This window comes from Salmo trutta, chromosome 24 (genome assembly GCF_901001165.1).
Source record: "Salmo trutta chromosome 24, fSalTru1.1, whole genome shotgun sequence".
Classification (NCBI taxonomy): domain Eukaryota; kingdom Metazoa; phylum Chordata; class Actinopteri; order Salmoniformes; family Salmonidae; genus Salmo; species Salmo trutta.
The window spans coordinates 11,250,694-11,266,861 of NC_042980.1; the positions used below are offsets into that span (position 1 = coordinate 11,250,694).

Genomic DNA, 16,168 nt, shown 5'->3' on the forward strand with positions numbered 1-16,168 from the left:
TGTATGTAAACTTCCGACTTCAACTGTATCTCGCTGACTTTTCCATGTATCATCAAGACCGGTTGGCAGCCTTGGGTAAGATGAGGGGGGAGTGGTGTGTCTCTTTGTTAACAACAGCTGGTGCACGATCTCTAATGTTAAGGAAGTCTCACATTTTTGCTCGCCTGAGTTAGAATACCTCATGATAAGCTGCAGACCATAATATTTATCAAGAGAGTTTTCATCTATATTTTTAGGAGCTGAAAAATATTAACACATCAATCACCGGCTTCATTAATAAATGCATCAATGACGTCGTCCCCACAGTGACCAGATTTACATATCCCAATCAGAATTACAGGCAACGTCCACTCTGAGCTAAAGGCTAGAGCTACCGCTTTCAAGGAGCAGGACATTAACCCAGACACTTAAAAGAAATCCTGCTACAACCTCTGACGAGCTAAGATCGAATTCTACAATACCGGATGGACCCTCAGATCTTCAAAAAGTTCTACAGCTGCACCATTGAGAGCATCATGACTGGCTGCATCACCACTCGGTATGGCAACTGCTTGGAATCTGACCGCAAGGCGCTACAGAGGGTAGTACGTACCGCCCAGTACATCAATGGGGCCGAGCTTCCTTCCATCCAGGACCTCTATACCTGGGACGTCAGAGGAAGGCCCTAAAGATTGTCAAAGCCACCCAAGACATAGACTGTTCTCTCTGCTACCACATGGCAAGTGGTACCGATGCACCAAGTCTGGAACCAACAGTATCCTGAACAGATTCTACCTCCAAGCCATAAGACCGCTAAATAGTTAACCAAAAAGCTACCCAGACTATCTGCATTGACCCTTTTTGAACTAACTCTTTTGACTCATCACACACTGCTGCTACTGTCTTGTTGCCTAATAACTTTACCCCTACCTATACATCATGTACATATCGACCTCAATTACCTTGTACTGGTACCCCGTGTATATAATCAAGGTATCGTTGCTCATTGTATTTATTTCTTGTGTAATTATATGTTTCTACTTTTTTTCTATTTTTCTCTCTGCATAGCTGGGAAGGGCCCGTAGGTAAGCATTTCACTGTTAGTCTACACCTGTTGTTTAGGAAGCATATAACAAATACTATTTTATTTTCTGTTGAAGTAGTGAAATTCCCACAGAAGAACGTTGTTTCTTAACGTCCTCTGAACTGTTTGAGAACATTCCCAATGTCAAACCAGTTGGAAAACGTTCCTAGAACATTACCAAAATTGAAATGAAATGTAACCATGTTCCAACTTTAGAAAAGTGTTTTTGTTAAAGTTCCTTAAATGTGCTGAACATTTTCCAAAGTCAAGCAACTTTCCTGCACCATTCCCAGAAAGTTGTGGGAAGGATGTATGCAAAATCACCATAGGACAACCACGCTCTCACCAAGCTCTAAGAAACATATGGTTCTCAGAACATTATGTGCTAGCTGGGTAGACTCTGGCCAAAGCAGTGCACTAAATAGGGAATAGGTGCCATTTGGGAAGCATCCAATGAGTCAGGGGCTTGAAATGCAGCCCATCAACACTGTCTGCTGCTTGGCTGTGTGGCGCGGTGCGGTGCGGTGCAGCGGTCACTCATGTGCATTGCTGATAACCCCAGTCCTGATCTGCCATGATGGAGGCTTCAATCGAGCCCGGCCCAGTCAGTAAGCCCCGAACAAAGGATTTGCTTATCTACAAAATAGACCAGCCACTCAACATCACAGGAAAAAAGAAGAGAGAGAAAGAGAGAGAGAGAGAAAGAGAGAAAGAAAGAAAGACTGGGGGGAGGGGGGGCGGAGAGACAAAGCGTCATCTTGCTAAACCGTAGACAGGCTAATCCAAATAGGAGAAAAATAACCCTTGCCAACTTGTATGGGAAAGATATCTCTGGAGCACAGTAACAGAGATTATGGGAGTCTGCAGGCCCTGATACAGGCGGTCAATTGAATCAGAGGCAGAACCATCGCAGACAGGTGGGGAATCAAGGGATCATCTCAGCTAATTTTCATTGAGTCTCATTGAGTCATTCACAATCATTGATGCAGTAGTTATTCTTTCCCTTAAATAAAACAGCTGTGGATACTTCTACTAGGTGCTACAGAGACTAATGCTCAAGGACTTCATCTACACATCAGGCTACGCATCAGGCTGAGATGGGAAAGAAAGAAAAAGAAAGAAAGAGCGAGCGAGCGAGAGAGCGAGAGAAAGAGACATGCATACTATAGCTGTTGATAGCATTCTGTGCTGTCAGACAAATAATGATGTTCATTAAACCAGCCAAAATGAATATCAATGAACAACACTGGTGTGGTTCCCTTAAGTAAACGTATATAAACTTGCGGCTCTGTGTGTCTACAGTATGTAAATTAACTAACTAAATGCATGCTACAGTCTCCATGCATGCATCCCAAATGGCACCCTATTCTCTGGTGCACTACTTTTGACCATAGCCCTATGGGCGCTGGTCAAAAGTAGTGCACTAAATAGAGAATAGGGTTCCGTTTGGGAAGCAAACACAGTGGAGGACGGTTGTCCCTGAGGTATAGTATAAGCAGGCCTCGTCTGTTCCTAACAATATGTAATTAGTGAGCTGTAAACAAAGTCACCCCCTATCACTGAGCTCCACTCTGACTGTGGGCAGAGGGCCAGGGGCCAGACAAACACAGTGGACTCACTGGACTATACACTACAGTGTTTCTCTTTCAGCCAGTCCAGCGTGGCTTTCACTGTGATGTATTCAATCTAGTACAATGCTGTATTACACAGGCTGTGTCCCAAATGGCACCCCTATTCCCTATGTAGTGCCTGGCCCATAGGGCTCTGGTCAAAAGTAGTGCACTACAGTACATATCTGTTGATAAACCTCTAGTGGTGTGGGGGCTGTGTTTTGGCAAAGTGGGGGTTATATTCTGCCTGGTTGGCCCTGTCCGGGGGTATTGTCAGACGGTGCCACAGTGTCCTCCGACCTACCCCTGTCTCAGCCTCCAGTATCTATGCTGCAATAGTCGATTAGGTTCAGTCTGTTATATCTGGTGTAATTCTCCTGTCTTATCTGGTGTCCTGTGTGAATTTAAGTATGCTCCCTCAAATTCTCCCTCTCCCTCTCTCCCTCCCCTCCCGGAGGACCTGAGCCCTAGGATCATGCCTCAGGACTACCTGGCCTGATGACTCCTGGCTGTCCCCAGTCCACCTGGTCGTGCTGCTGCTCCAGTTTCAACTGTTCTGCCTACGGCTATGGAACCCTGACCTGTTCACTGGACGTGCTACCTGCTGTTTTCGACACTCTCTCTCTATCGCACATGCTGTCTCAGCCTCTGAATGCTTGGCTATGAAAAGCCAACTGACACTTACTCCTGAGGTACTGACCTGTTGCACCCTCTACAACTACTGTGATTATGATTTGACCCTGCTGGTCATCTATGAACATTTGAACATCTTGAAGAACAATCTGGCCTTAATGGCCATGTACTCTTATAATCTCCAGCCGGCACAGCCAGAAGAGGACTGGCCACCCCTCAGAGCTTGGTTCCTCTCTAGGTTTCTTCCTAAATTGCTGCCTTTCTAGGGAGTTTTTCCTAGCCACCATGCTTCTACATCTGCATTGCTTGCTGTTTGGGATTTTAGGCTGGGTTTCTGTATAGCACTTTGTGACATCTGCTGATGTAAAAAGGGCTTTGTAAATACATTTGATTTACATTTGATTGATAGGGAATAGGGTGCACGGTGTCTGGAAATCCACAACCTCCCCCTCCCAAGATAGCAATTGTTGGGAGTTCCATTGTAAGGGATGTCGTGGTTGATGGCGCAGACTGCTTCCCCGGGGGCAGAGTGCGTGACATCACTTGGGAGCTTTCGGTCATTCTAGACCAAAACCCGGCGCTGCACACTGCGGCAATGGGCTTAGTTAAGAAGAGACTTCGAATACCTGAGAGACAGAATATTGGCTAGGGGCAAGCTGATTTTAATTTCTGGCTCTATCCCAACACACGGTTGTGGAATTGATCGCTTCTCCCGGCTACTTGCACTGGACTCTTGACTGAAATCAGGACTATGCTCTGAAAAAGCGTTTGATTTTATTGACAATTTCGATATGCTTTGGGAGCGACCGCAGTTTCTAAAAAGGGACGGCCTGCACACGAACAGGAGAGCAACTTAGATGCTGAGTGCTAACATTGATAAGAGACAAAAAAAGGGATGGGTTATCAGTCCTTGCCCGAAATAGGTAACCCTCATTTGAGTCCTGTATTAATCCACATCCTCTTTGAGGCATAGACCAAATGGCACAGTTCTAAGCAATCTTATCTATACCGTTTCAAGCCAACCCCATGGCTATTTCATATAGAGGGTTAGCTACTGATCACAGCATGTTTGTGTTAAAGACTCCGTCTGATCTGAAATCCAGTAGCTGTGGCCTTGGACTGATTCATGTAAATGCCAGAAGTTTGATTTTGAAAATGGATCATATTGTAATTCTTTCTTCTCAAACTAACTCGGCCATTTTGATTACTACTGAGACTTGGTTAAAAAAAAAGTCTGTGCCAGACTTTGATGTGTCTTTGAATGAATGGGATATAATGTTTATAGATCTGACAGAGCTGGCAGAGGTGGGGGTGTCGCCATATTCATAAACAACAATTTGAATGTTGCTGTGTGTATTACCACATCTGTCCTAAACCAACTCGCCTCAACCTTTAAACACCCTTAGAAACTCTCTTAGATATTATTCTAACAAATGCCCCTCCAAAGTTTACAGTCGCCTCATAACAGATGTTAAACGATCTTAATCTCGCTCATGTATTATTACAGAGAAATTATATTAATTTTAATGAGCATTTATTTTTTAACTGGGGCTGAGTAACTGGTGGGTTGCGTCAACTATCACTGACTCAGATCAGGCCCCTCATTGTTTTATTTCCCTGTATAGCTGTCACAACATCGACGGAAGGTGGCGCCCCTCCTCGCCCGGGCGGCGCTCGGCGGTCGTCGTCGCCGGCCTACTAGCTGCCACCGATCCTCTTTTATTTTCTGTTGGTCAGGTCTAGTTTAGTTGGCACCTGTTTCGTATTAGTTCATTAGTGAGGGAGGGTATTTAGTCGTTCTGTGTAGGTTGTGCTGTGTGCGTGATTATTTGTTATTTGTTGTTTTGGTGCAGTGTGTTTTAGGCTGCGTCCCTAAGCGGCGTGCGGGCTGTTTGTTTTGGGCATTTGTTTTGCCTTGCCCTGCCTTCCCTGTTTTCTGGGCTACGTGTGGATATTATTAAAATGACGTGTGTACATGGACTTGTGTCTCCTGCGCCTGACTTCGACCCTCCTGCTTCCTTGTGCACACTGACAATAGCTCTGTTGCAGATGAACATGCGCTGTACAAAAGCCTAAGGATAAATGGCAAATCTAATCCATGGTTCACGCATGAATTGACTGAGAAATCACAGGAAAGAAATGTAGCTTGGGCTAAGGCTAGACTGACTGATTCTACGTCTGATTGGTAGTCCTTCAGACATTTGAGATATATATGTCTATCTCTGGTTAGAAAAGCAAAATCAACATATTTAGTGAATTGTATATCAGAGAACGGTGGTAATCCAGCTAATTTCTGGAAATTGTTCAAATATTTTAAACAAAACCCCAACCCCCTCGTTGCCCCAGCAGGCCTTGACAACCTCTGGTCCCGTACTAGACAACATTACAATTTGTAGTGCTTTTAATAATCATTTTGCTTCAGCTGGCCACCTGTTCGAAAGGAAAGTCTCTTAAATCTCATCTCATTCCACTAGAGGGAGTCCTTTCGTCACCTCAGAATGATGCTCTAACAGACTCATATACTTTACTCTCATTTCAACCATTTGAGGTCTACGATGTATTAAGTGCCTTGCTAAATGGCATGGGCTGATTCACTTGACCCCTTCTTACTACATCTCTCTGTCCCACTCAAAACCCCATATTTTGTTACTTGACAATTCCTATGGGTGTTATCCCTGAGATTTGGAAAGCGACACATGTCCTCTCCCTACATAAAGGCGGAGATCCTTCTGACTCAGATAACTACCGGCCAATCTCCAGGTTATCTTGCCTAGCCAAGGCACTAGAATCCCTGACCAACTCCCAGCTAAGAACTATTTTAACTGTTCACTCTATTCTAAATATGCACCAGTCGGGTTTTAGATCTGGACATAGCATTGTTTCAGCTACTATGCTTGTTTAAGATGATGTGTTCAAATGCCTAGATCATAAAACACATTGTGCTGCCCGATTTAAAGACCGTTCCAAGGTTTTCAACACCGTTGACCATTCCCTACTTATTTAAAAACTGTCTGAAACGGGCCTGGACAAGGAGTCTTGCAAATGGCTTGAAGAGCTATCTGATAGACTTGTCACAATGGGTGCCTTCTGATGGTGTCAAGTTTCCTGGAAATTACAAAAGGTGTACCGCTGGGGTTTGTATTGGGACCTGTTCTCTTTGTATTAAATCCTGTTATATTCACAAATATGCAGATGATGCGGTTACGTATGACATTGCACCGATGGTTGACCAAGCTATGTTAGAGCTGCAATCTGAACTTGTACTTAATGTGGGCAAAACAAAATATATGTGGTCCTCTAATTCATGGAAAAAATGTCTCAGATGGGCTACATATTCACTCATTGGATGGCTTCCTCATCGAGCGAGTTCCTGCCTATAAATATCTGGCCGTTTTGATTAATAAGGATCTAATGTTTAAAAAACATACTGATGAGCTAGTAAAAAAGCAAACATTTAAAGTGGGCTTATCTTTTAGAAATAGATCTGGTCTCTCCATGAACAGCAGGAAGCAGATTGTGCAGTTCACTTTCCTGCCAGTTCTCGACTATGGTGACACCATTTACCAGAATACTGCAGCCACTACTCTTAAACCACTGGATGCCATTTACCATAGAGCCCTTCGCTTTATCACAGCTAACAGTTTTAATACTCATCACTGCATCCTGTATCAGAAAGTCAGCTGGACCTCACTAAAGTCCCATAGATCACTTCATTACTACCTTCTGGTTTACAAAGCTCTGTGGAATATAAAAATATGAGATACCAAACCCGTTCGCAGGGTTGGTTAACTCTTGAGGTCCCGCTTGTCTCCACAAAGTTTTCACGCATCATAGTTATTTTTGTATATTTTTTATTTATTTAACCTTTATTTAACTAGGCAAGTCAGTTTAGAATAAATTCTTATTTTCAATGACGGCCTACCCCGGCCAAACCCTAACCCGGACGATGCTGGGCCAATTGTGCGCCGCCCTATGGGACTCCCAATCACTGCCAGTTGTGATACAGCCTGGAATCGAACCAGAGTCTGTAGTGACGCCTCTAGAACTGAGATGCAGTGCATTAGACCGCTGCACCACTCGGAAGCAATTATGTTAATGAATACCTTACAAAACAAATTCCACCTGGATTAAGGGTTTAATACCCTCAGAGGAGAGAGAGAGGTTGGTTTACGGAACAAATCAGAACATGAAAATATATCAGAAACACAACACCATTGAAGCAGATTAGATTGAAATTAAACTTGTCCAACAGTCTAGTTTGATTCTTCCCAATTTCAATCTTCTCTCATCGCTGCAACTCCCCAAAACATAACCTGCCAAACATGGAAGCCAGCAGCACCAATGTGTCTGAGGAAACAACGTTCAACTGACGATTGAGGTCAGCCTGCAGACACCCGGCCCACCACAAGGAGTCGCTACAGCGCGATGAGCCAAGTAAAGCCCCCCGGCCAAACCCTCAAATAACCCGGATGACACTGGGCCAATTGTGTGCCGCTCTATGGGACTCCCAATCACAGCCGGTTGTGATACAGCCTGGTATCAAACCCAGGTCTGTAGTGACGCCTCTAGCATTGCGATGCAGTGACGCCTCTAGCACTGCGATGCAGTGCCTTAGACCACTGCCCCACTCGGGGGGCCCCTTGTTCTTTGTTTTATACAGAATAATGACAACGCATCCGATCACACCGATTTCACTGTACTTCACTTGTGAAGTAAATTCACATCATACTTCAATTTTTACTTTCCATTATAGGATACAGACATTTTTCAACGGTATGGATTTGTATAGCTGATCAGAAAAAATGGTTGACTTGACAAGGCTCCTTTTCTATCATAAGTGTTAAACTGCCAATCCACACTCACAGTGCCCATATCAGGTGAGGAGATTCAGAAAGCATCCCAATAGGCACCCTATTCCCTACATAGTGCACTACTTTTAAACAGAGCCATATGGGGCCTAATCAAAAGTTGTGCACTATATGTATCGATAGTCTCAACGTCAACAGTGAAGAGGCAACTCCGAGATGCTGGCCTTCTAGGCAAGAGTTTTCAGCTGTGCTAACATAATTGCAAAAGGGTTTTCTAATGATCAACTAGCCTTTTAAAATTATAAACTTGGATTAGCTAACACAACGTGCCATTGAAACACAGGAGTGATGGTTGCTGATAATGGGCCTCTGTACGGCTATGTAGATATTCCATAAAAATCTGGCGTTTCCAGCTACAATATTAATTTACAACATTAACAATGTCTGCACTGTATTTCTGATAAAATGATAAAATGATAAAATGATGCCGATTCATGATTTCAACTGGCTGAGAAAAAATGTCTGTCTCGTCCTGAGACGTTTATTCTCAATAGAACAGTAGAGATCGAATTTCAATGTTGCAAATGTCGAGCGACAGCAACATTTGTACAAACACCCATTGTTGCAAACCAAATGTTAGGCTAGAAGCAAGGGGAAATAATATCTAGATGCTTTTTACAGTGGAGCTCAAATTAATGAATTGGCTGGCTGGGCTGATGGGACACTGGATGCGCAATGATTTCTCAGATAGAACAGAAAACAAGATGCCTATTTTTGCATCATAGGCTTACCCATGCTAAACAGGTTTTTTTACACTGAACAAAGAAATGTACGCAACATGTAAAGTGTTCATGAGCTGAAATAAAAGATCCCAGAAATGTTACATATGCACAAAAAGCATATTTTTCTCTCAAATGTGGTGCACAAATTTGTTTCCATTAGTGAGCACTTCTCCTTTGCCAAGATAATCCATCCACCTGACAGGTGTGGCATATCAAGAACCTGATTAAACAGCATGATCACTACCAGTGGGGTGTATTCATGGATGCCAAGGGAAGAAAGGCATTCCCCCAAAAATGTACGTTTAATTTTTTTCCCAAAACAATTTATCTTTCGTCTCTCTGTGTTTGATCATTTTCCTTCAGTTCGCAAGAGGCTGAATCTATCTCACAGGAGAAAGCATCCGAGGCAGTGAAACAGCGCCCCTCTTGTCTCTCTACGTGTAGGCCATCTATCTGATGCTGTCTGGTCCAAACGAGTATGACATTGTTGCCACCCGTAGTATTGAAGGCAAGAGAAGCCAGCGAGCATCATGCCTCCCTTGACAAAAAAAGGTATAAAAATTTGACAATCAGTCTTGAGCTAAACTGTGAATGGTCCTGGCACACCAACAACAACAAAAAGTGTCAAGGGAAGCCAGGATTTTCACGTCACTCCTATCAAATCCCATTGAGAGGATACGTCATTGACAGAAAACCTTGAATTGTTACATCTCGTTGTGTTGTTGTCCTCCGGTGGCTAGCTAAAATTGGCCCATTCCTAAATTAGCCATGGATGGAGATAGGGATTTGGGATTGTGATTTTACTTAATTCTCTACACTGGCCAATGTTTATAACGGATATTCTAATCCAACCATTTAGTCATACATTGTTGTGCCCCTGGCCTGAGACGATGGAAGTTCAATATGTAGCTCAATGTAGAAGGCTAATGTTAACTAGCTAACGTTGCCCATGAATGGAAGTTAGGCTAGCGAGCAAGCATTTTAGCCAGGTAGCCTAGGACAACAAAAATAAAAGTGTGCACTGTACGACAGAGTGATAGACTGTTTTGTCAACATGAAAGAGAGGACGATGGCGTTGGCGTTTCTCTACAAGTAGGGTGAGTCAACATGTTTTTCTACATGCATGAACGTGCACACACGCACACACACAAACGCACATAGAAATCAGAACCATGGACAGCCACATCATATTTAGCTTATTTTGATTGGACTAAATTGTTTTTGGTATCTTTTAGTTGTCACTGTATTAGACGAAGCATAGGTGATTAGATGATGTTGAAACGTTGGAGTTGAAATGGTGCTCGAGGTATTCCCTCCGCAAGGCAATCAAACAAACAAAATGTCAGAATGGGGACAAGGTGGAGTCGCAAATCAACGGCTCAGACACGAGACGTATGTGGCAGGGTCTACAGACAATCACGGACTGCAAAAAGAAAACCAGCCACGTCACGGACACCGACGTCTCGCTTCCAGACAAACTAAACACCTTCTTTGCCAGCTTTGTGGATAACACAGTGCCACCGACAAGGCCCGCTACCAAGTACTGTGGGCTCTCCTTCTCCTCCTCAAGCTCATCACTAAGCTTGAGGTCCTGGGTCTCAACCCCGCCATGTGCGATTGGGTCCTGGACTTCCTGATGGGCCGCCCCCAGGTGGTGAAGGTAGGAAACATCATCTCCACTTTGCTGATCCTCAACACTGGGGCCCCACAAGGATGCATGTACTCCCTGTTCACCCATGACTGCGTGGTCATACACGCCTCCAACTCGATCAAGTTTGCAGATGACACAACAGTAGTAGGCTTGATCACCAACAACGACGAGACAACAACAACGCCTATAGGAAGGAGGTGAGGGCACTCGGAGTGTGGTGTCAGGAAAACAACCTCTCACTGAACGTCAACAAAACAAAGGAGAGGATAATGGACTTCAGGAAACAGCAGAGGGAGAATCCCCCTATCCACATCGACGGGACAGCAGTGGAGAAGGTAGAAAGTTTTAAGTTCCTCAGTGTACACATCACGGACAAACTGAAATGGTCCCCCCACACAGACAGTATGGTGAAGAAGGTGCAACAGCGCCTCTTCAACCTCAGGAGGCTGGAAAAATGTGTCTTGTCACCTAAAACTCTCACAAACTTTTATAGATGCACATTTGAGAGCATCCTGACGGACTGTATCACCGCCTGGTACGGCAACTGCAACGCCCACAACCGCAGGGCTCTCCAGAGGGTGGTGCGGTCTGCACAACGCATCACCGGGGGCAAACTACATGCCCTCCAGGACACCTACAGCACCCGATGTCACAGGAAGGCCAAAAAGATCATCAAGGACAACAACCACCCGAGCTCTCTGCCTGTTCACAAACAACGCAATTATCACAACACAGGTTGTAATATTGGGGGGGGGGTAATTTTTTCCCCAGTAATTTTACCCATGCAACACTACTGATTATTAAACAGGTGCACCTTGCTGGTTACAATAGAAGGCCACCCTAAAATGTGCAGTTTTGTCACACAACATAATTCCACAGATGTCTAAAGTTTTGAGGGAGTGTGCAATTGGCATGCTTACTGCAGGAATGTCCACCAGAACTGTTGTCAGAGAATTGAATGTTCATTTCTCTACCATAAGCCGCTTCCAATGTCATTTTAGATAATTTGGCAGTACGTCCAACCGGCCTCACAACCGCAGACCACACGTGTATGGTGTTGTCTGGGTGATCGATTTGCTGACGTCAACATTTTCAACAGAGTGCCCCATGGTGACGGTGTTGTTATGGTTTGGGCAGGCATCAACACAATTACATTTTATCCATGGCAATTTGAATGTAGAGAGATACTGTGAGATCCTGAGTCCCATTGTTGTGCTATATATCTGCCGCCATCACCCCATGTTTCCACATGATAATGCACAGTCCCATGTCGCAAGGATCTTTACACAATTCCTGGAAGCTTAAAATCTCCCAGTTCTTCCTTGGCCTTCATACTCACCAGACATGTCACCCATTGAGCATGTTTAGGATGCTCTGGATCGACGAGTATGACAGCATGTTCCAGTTCCCGCCAATTTCCAGCAACTTCATTACAGCCATTGAAGAAGAGTGGGACAACATTCCACAGGCCACAATCAACGGCCTCAACTCTATACAAAGGCGATGTGACACGCTGTATGACGCAAATGGTGGTCACACCAGATGTTGACTGGTTTTCTGATCCACATCCCTACCAACAGATGCATATCTGTATTCCCAGTCATGTGAAATCCATAGATTAGGACCTAAATCATTTATTTGAATTGACTGATTTCCTTATATGAACTGTAACTCAGTAAAATCTTTGAAATTGTTGCATGTTGCGTTTATATTTCCGTTTAGTATAGTATGGCTTAGAATGCGTCTCAACCAATCACACAGCTTGTTTTGACTAACCCGTTGTAGAATGTCACTTAGAAGGTATCAGGAAAGACTACCCAGCCCATGCCCATGGAGGGGCTCTTCCTACCAGATCAGCTGCTTCAATGAATGGGGAGATCCATCGCATTTACTTCTTCTGTGTTTAAGCTGCATCTCAAACGACACCCTATTCCCTAAGTAGTGCACTATATAGGGGATAGGGTGCCATTTGGGATGCAGCCCTACAGTAATGTTTGCCTCGGTGAGGGAGCAGTGGGCTCGTTATCAGAGTGAGAAAGAGGTAGGGAGAGGAGGAGATATGAGAGGAGGGGGGAGAGGGAGAGGAGAGGTATTCACCCAAAGGGAGCCATATTGAGAAAGGAGGAAGGTGTGAGAGACGTTGAGTGACTTGACCGAGCAAGCTGATTCGCTCGCTCGCTCGCTCACTCACTCACACATACCCTATTGAACACACACGCACACGCACACACACACACACACACACACACACACACACACACACACACACACACACACACACACACACACACACACACACACACAAGTGTGTTATATTACACAGCATTGCTTTTTTAGGCCATTGAATCCATGGTAAAATGTTCCAAGATTATGCCTAGTAATTATTCATGAAGTTTGTGAGGTAAGTAAGGCTTGAGTCAACAGTGCTCCAGTGTCCCTGGTGGATTGGTTCTGCATGGTTTGGCTTTTGGCTGATCAGAGGTCAGATCTTGATTTGGCTCAGAGACTTGGCTCAGTGCTGCTGTTGGAATTATTAGTGTAATGTATAGGGAATAGGGTGGAATTTGGGACACACCCCCAGTCTGTGCAGCTTTCTCTCTCTCTCCGTTCTACAAAATGGCTAATGCAAGGTAAACTCACTGTACTTCTGGGCACTTTTCCAAGCAAAAAATATTAGAGGAAAAGTACAGACAACTGTTGACAAATCTCCTCTTTCTTCATGCTGCTCGTTTGAGATATGGATTCCTTTTACAAACCAGGAGTTGGCACAGAGCCAAATGAACAGTGGAGATGTAAAGATTTGGCTGCAGTAAAATGCAGTATCAGGGCAATGAACTGTGTTTTCTAAAACGGGTTAAACTAAAAGAAAAACTAAAAGACATTGAGATTGACACCATGGCCTACTAACCCTCGTACTGTTACCAAACTAGTGTGTCAGAAAGAATTGACACAGGCTGAATCCTTTACCTCCATAACTCCCACGACACCTGGCAAGAGACTGAAGAGGTGGTGCCCAAACAGATGCCTGAAGACACAGCCTTTCCATTTACACTGTGTCCTAATCCCTACGGTGCACTACGTTCATGCATGTGTGTACCTGTTGGACGTCCTGTTGGAACACACAGAGCTGTAGCCTCTGGTGCAGGCGGACTTTGCGGTGCTGCCAGATGCTCTCCAGGCGTCTCTGGTGGTGCAGAACCTCGTGGACCACGTCCAGGATACAGTGGACCGCCTTGGAGTAGTTGGCTGTGGCCGTCAGAGACTCCGAGTTCCCTGGGCTCAGTGGTCTCTGGAGGACATCCAGTAGGGCCTTGCCATCCTGACTGACCTGGTGACAGAGAGGGACATGACATTAGGAGAGTTACATAACTGAAACAGAAATCTTAGTTGGAGGCTTCACGGATTTCTTGTATATTCCATATTCCTTGAATCCAGGAATCCTCCAACTGGGATTTATGGAAAACCTGGGAATTTAGGGAAAGTTACCGCCCTTTAGCAACTTTATATCTGCATTAAATAAAGATTTGACTGAAAAGATTCATATTGCAGCCGGTCACGTCAGTCAAATCTTTGGTTGATTATATGGAAAGAAAAAGTGAAGGAAAATAAGGATTTTTGAATGTCAGTTCTGTGCTAATCATCTCTCTTCTGATCAAATCCCTTCCTGGCCTGTTCTAGCTGTCCATGTATGATACTAAATCAAGCTGGTCAGAGCTGTAATTTCATTTCCAATGCAAACGACTAAATGATATGTAATTTGGGTGCATGGGGATGGGTATTGTTGTCTTCATCTGTGGCACAATATGGAACAGAAAAGCCAACCCTTTCTTTTTTTGGTTCAAACCAGAGACGCTTTTAGCAACCTTTTCAGATATGACACTAAAATAAAACAAGCAAGCACAAAAGTCAGTGTGGTGCAGAGGCATCTAGTGAAATGCTACACAAACCTATCATCACACGGGATCTTCTGTGGGAAGTCAATCTGACTTGGATGGACAGTGGTCCACGTATTACAGGCCATGTGTCACACAAGGTGCAAATCAGCTGGATTTAATGTGGTGGGAAAAGGTCCTATTTGATGCAAAACTGTAGGTACAATACATAAACATAGTCGAAGGTAAAAATGGTCCTGATAGAGTTACAGTATGTGTCTGGTCAGGTTTAATTTAAGGGCAATATTTCAAAGCAATGTACAACGGACATCCACGTTTAGATTGTTTACGATCATGTTTAGATAACTTATGATGGTCTTTGAAAAACCAAAACCTCATGCCATCCTTGGAAAGACATAAAAGGGTCATTACCACTGTGGGAATTCTCCTTGAAAGCTATGTGGTGGGATTTTAAACTAACAAAGAATGCCACTATAAACCAGATCTTCAGTTAGTGTACGACTGCTATTCCACTCGTAACATAACATACAGTTGAAGTCGGAAGTTTACATACACTTAGGTTGGAGTCATTAAAAGTTGTTTTTCAACCACTCCACAAATCTCTTGTTAACAAACTATAGCTTTGGCAAGTCGGTTAGGACATCTACTTTGTGCATGACTCAAGTAATTTTTCCAACAATTGTTTACAGACAGATTATTTCACTTATAATTCACTGTATCGCAATTCCAGTGGGTCAGAAGTTTACATACACTAAGTTGACTGTGCCTGTAAACAGCTTGGAAAATTCCAGAAAAGTATGTCATGGCTTTCGAAGCTTCTGATAGGCTAATTGACATAATTTGAGTCAATTGGAGGTGTACTTGTGGATGTATTTCGAGGCCTACCTTCAAACTCAGTGCCTCTTTGCTTGACATCATGGGAAAATCAAAAGAAATCAGCCAAGACCTCAGAAAAAAAATTGTAGACCTCCACAAGTCTGGTTCATCCTTGGGAGCAATTTCCAAATGCCTGAACGTACCACATTCATCTGTACAAACAATAGTACGCAAGTATAAACACCATGGGACCACGCAGCCGTCATACTGCTCAGGAAGGAGACGATTTCTGTCTCCCAGAGATGAACGTACTTTGGTGCGAAAAGTGCAAATCAATCCCAGAACAACAGCAAAGGACCTTGTGAAGATGCTGGAGGAAACAGGTACAAAAGTATCTATAGCCACAGTAAAACGAGTCCTATATTGACATAACCTGAAAGGCTGCTCAACAAAGAAGAAGCCACTGCTCCAAAACCGGCATAAAAAAGCCCGACTACGGTTGCTACTCCACATGGGGACAAAGATCGTACTTTTTGGAGAAATGTCCTCTGGTCTGATGAAACAAAAATATAACTATTTGGCCATAATGACCATCGTTTTGTTTGGAGGAAAAAGAGGGAGGCTTGCAAGCCGAAGAACACCATCCCAACCGTGCTTTGCTGCAGGAGAGACTGGTGCACTTCACAAAATAGATGGCATCATGCGGAGGGAAATTAGGTGGATATATTGAAGCAACATCTCAAGACATCAGTCAGGAAGTTAAAGCTTGGTCGCAAATGGGTCTTCCAAATGGACAATGACCCCAAGCATACTTCCAAAGTTCTGGCAGAATGGCTTAAGGACAACAAAGTCAAGGTATTGGAGTGGCCATCACAAAGCCCTGACCTCAATCCCATTTGTGGGCAGATCTGA

The 16,168-nt window shown here is 44.0% G+C and overlaps 1 protein-coding gene across 4 annotated transcripts in view; it reads right to left on the bottom strand.

Annotated features, from left to right (window-relative positions):
• The window catches only part of LOC115160687 (kalirin), a 260,920-nt gene that overhangs the window by 117,561 nt on the left and 127,191 nt on the right, over positions 1–16,168 (bottom strand). For all 4 annotated transcript variants that reach the window (XM_029710940.1, XM_029710941.1, XM_029710938.1 and 1 more), the window contains exon 9: positions 13,645–13,875. In XM_029710940.1, coding sequence (XP_029566800.1) covers positions 13,645–13,875 — 231 coding nt within the window. The remainder of the gene's footprint in view (positions 1–13,644; positions 13,876–16,168) is intronic.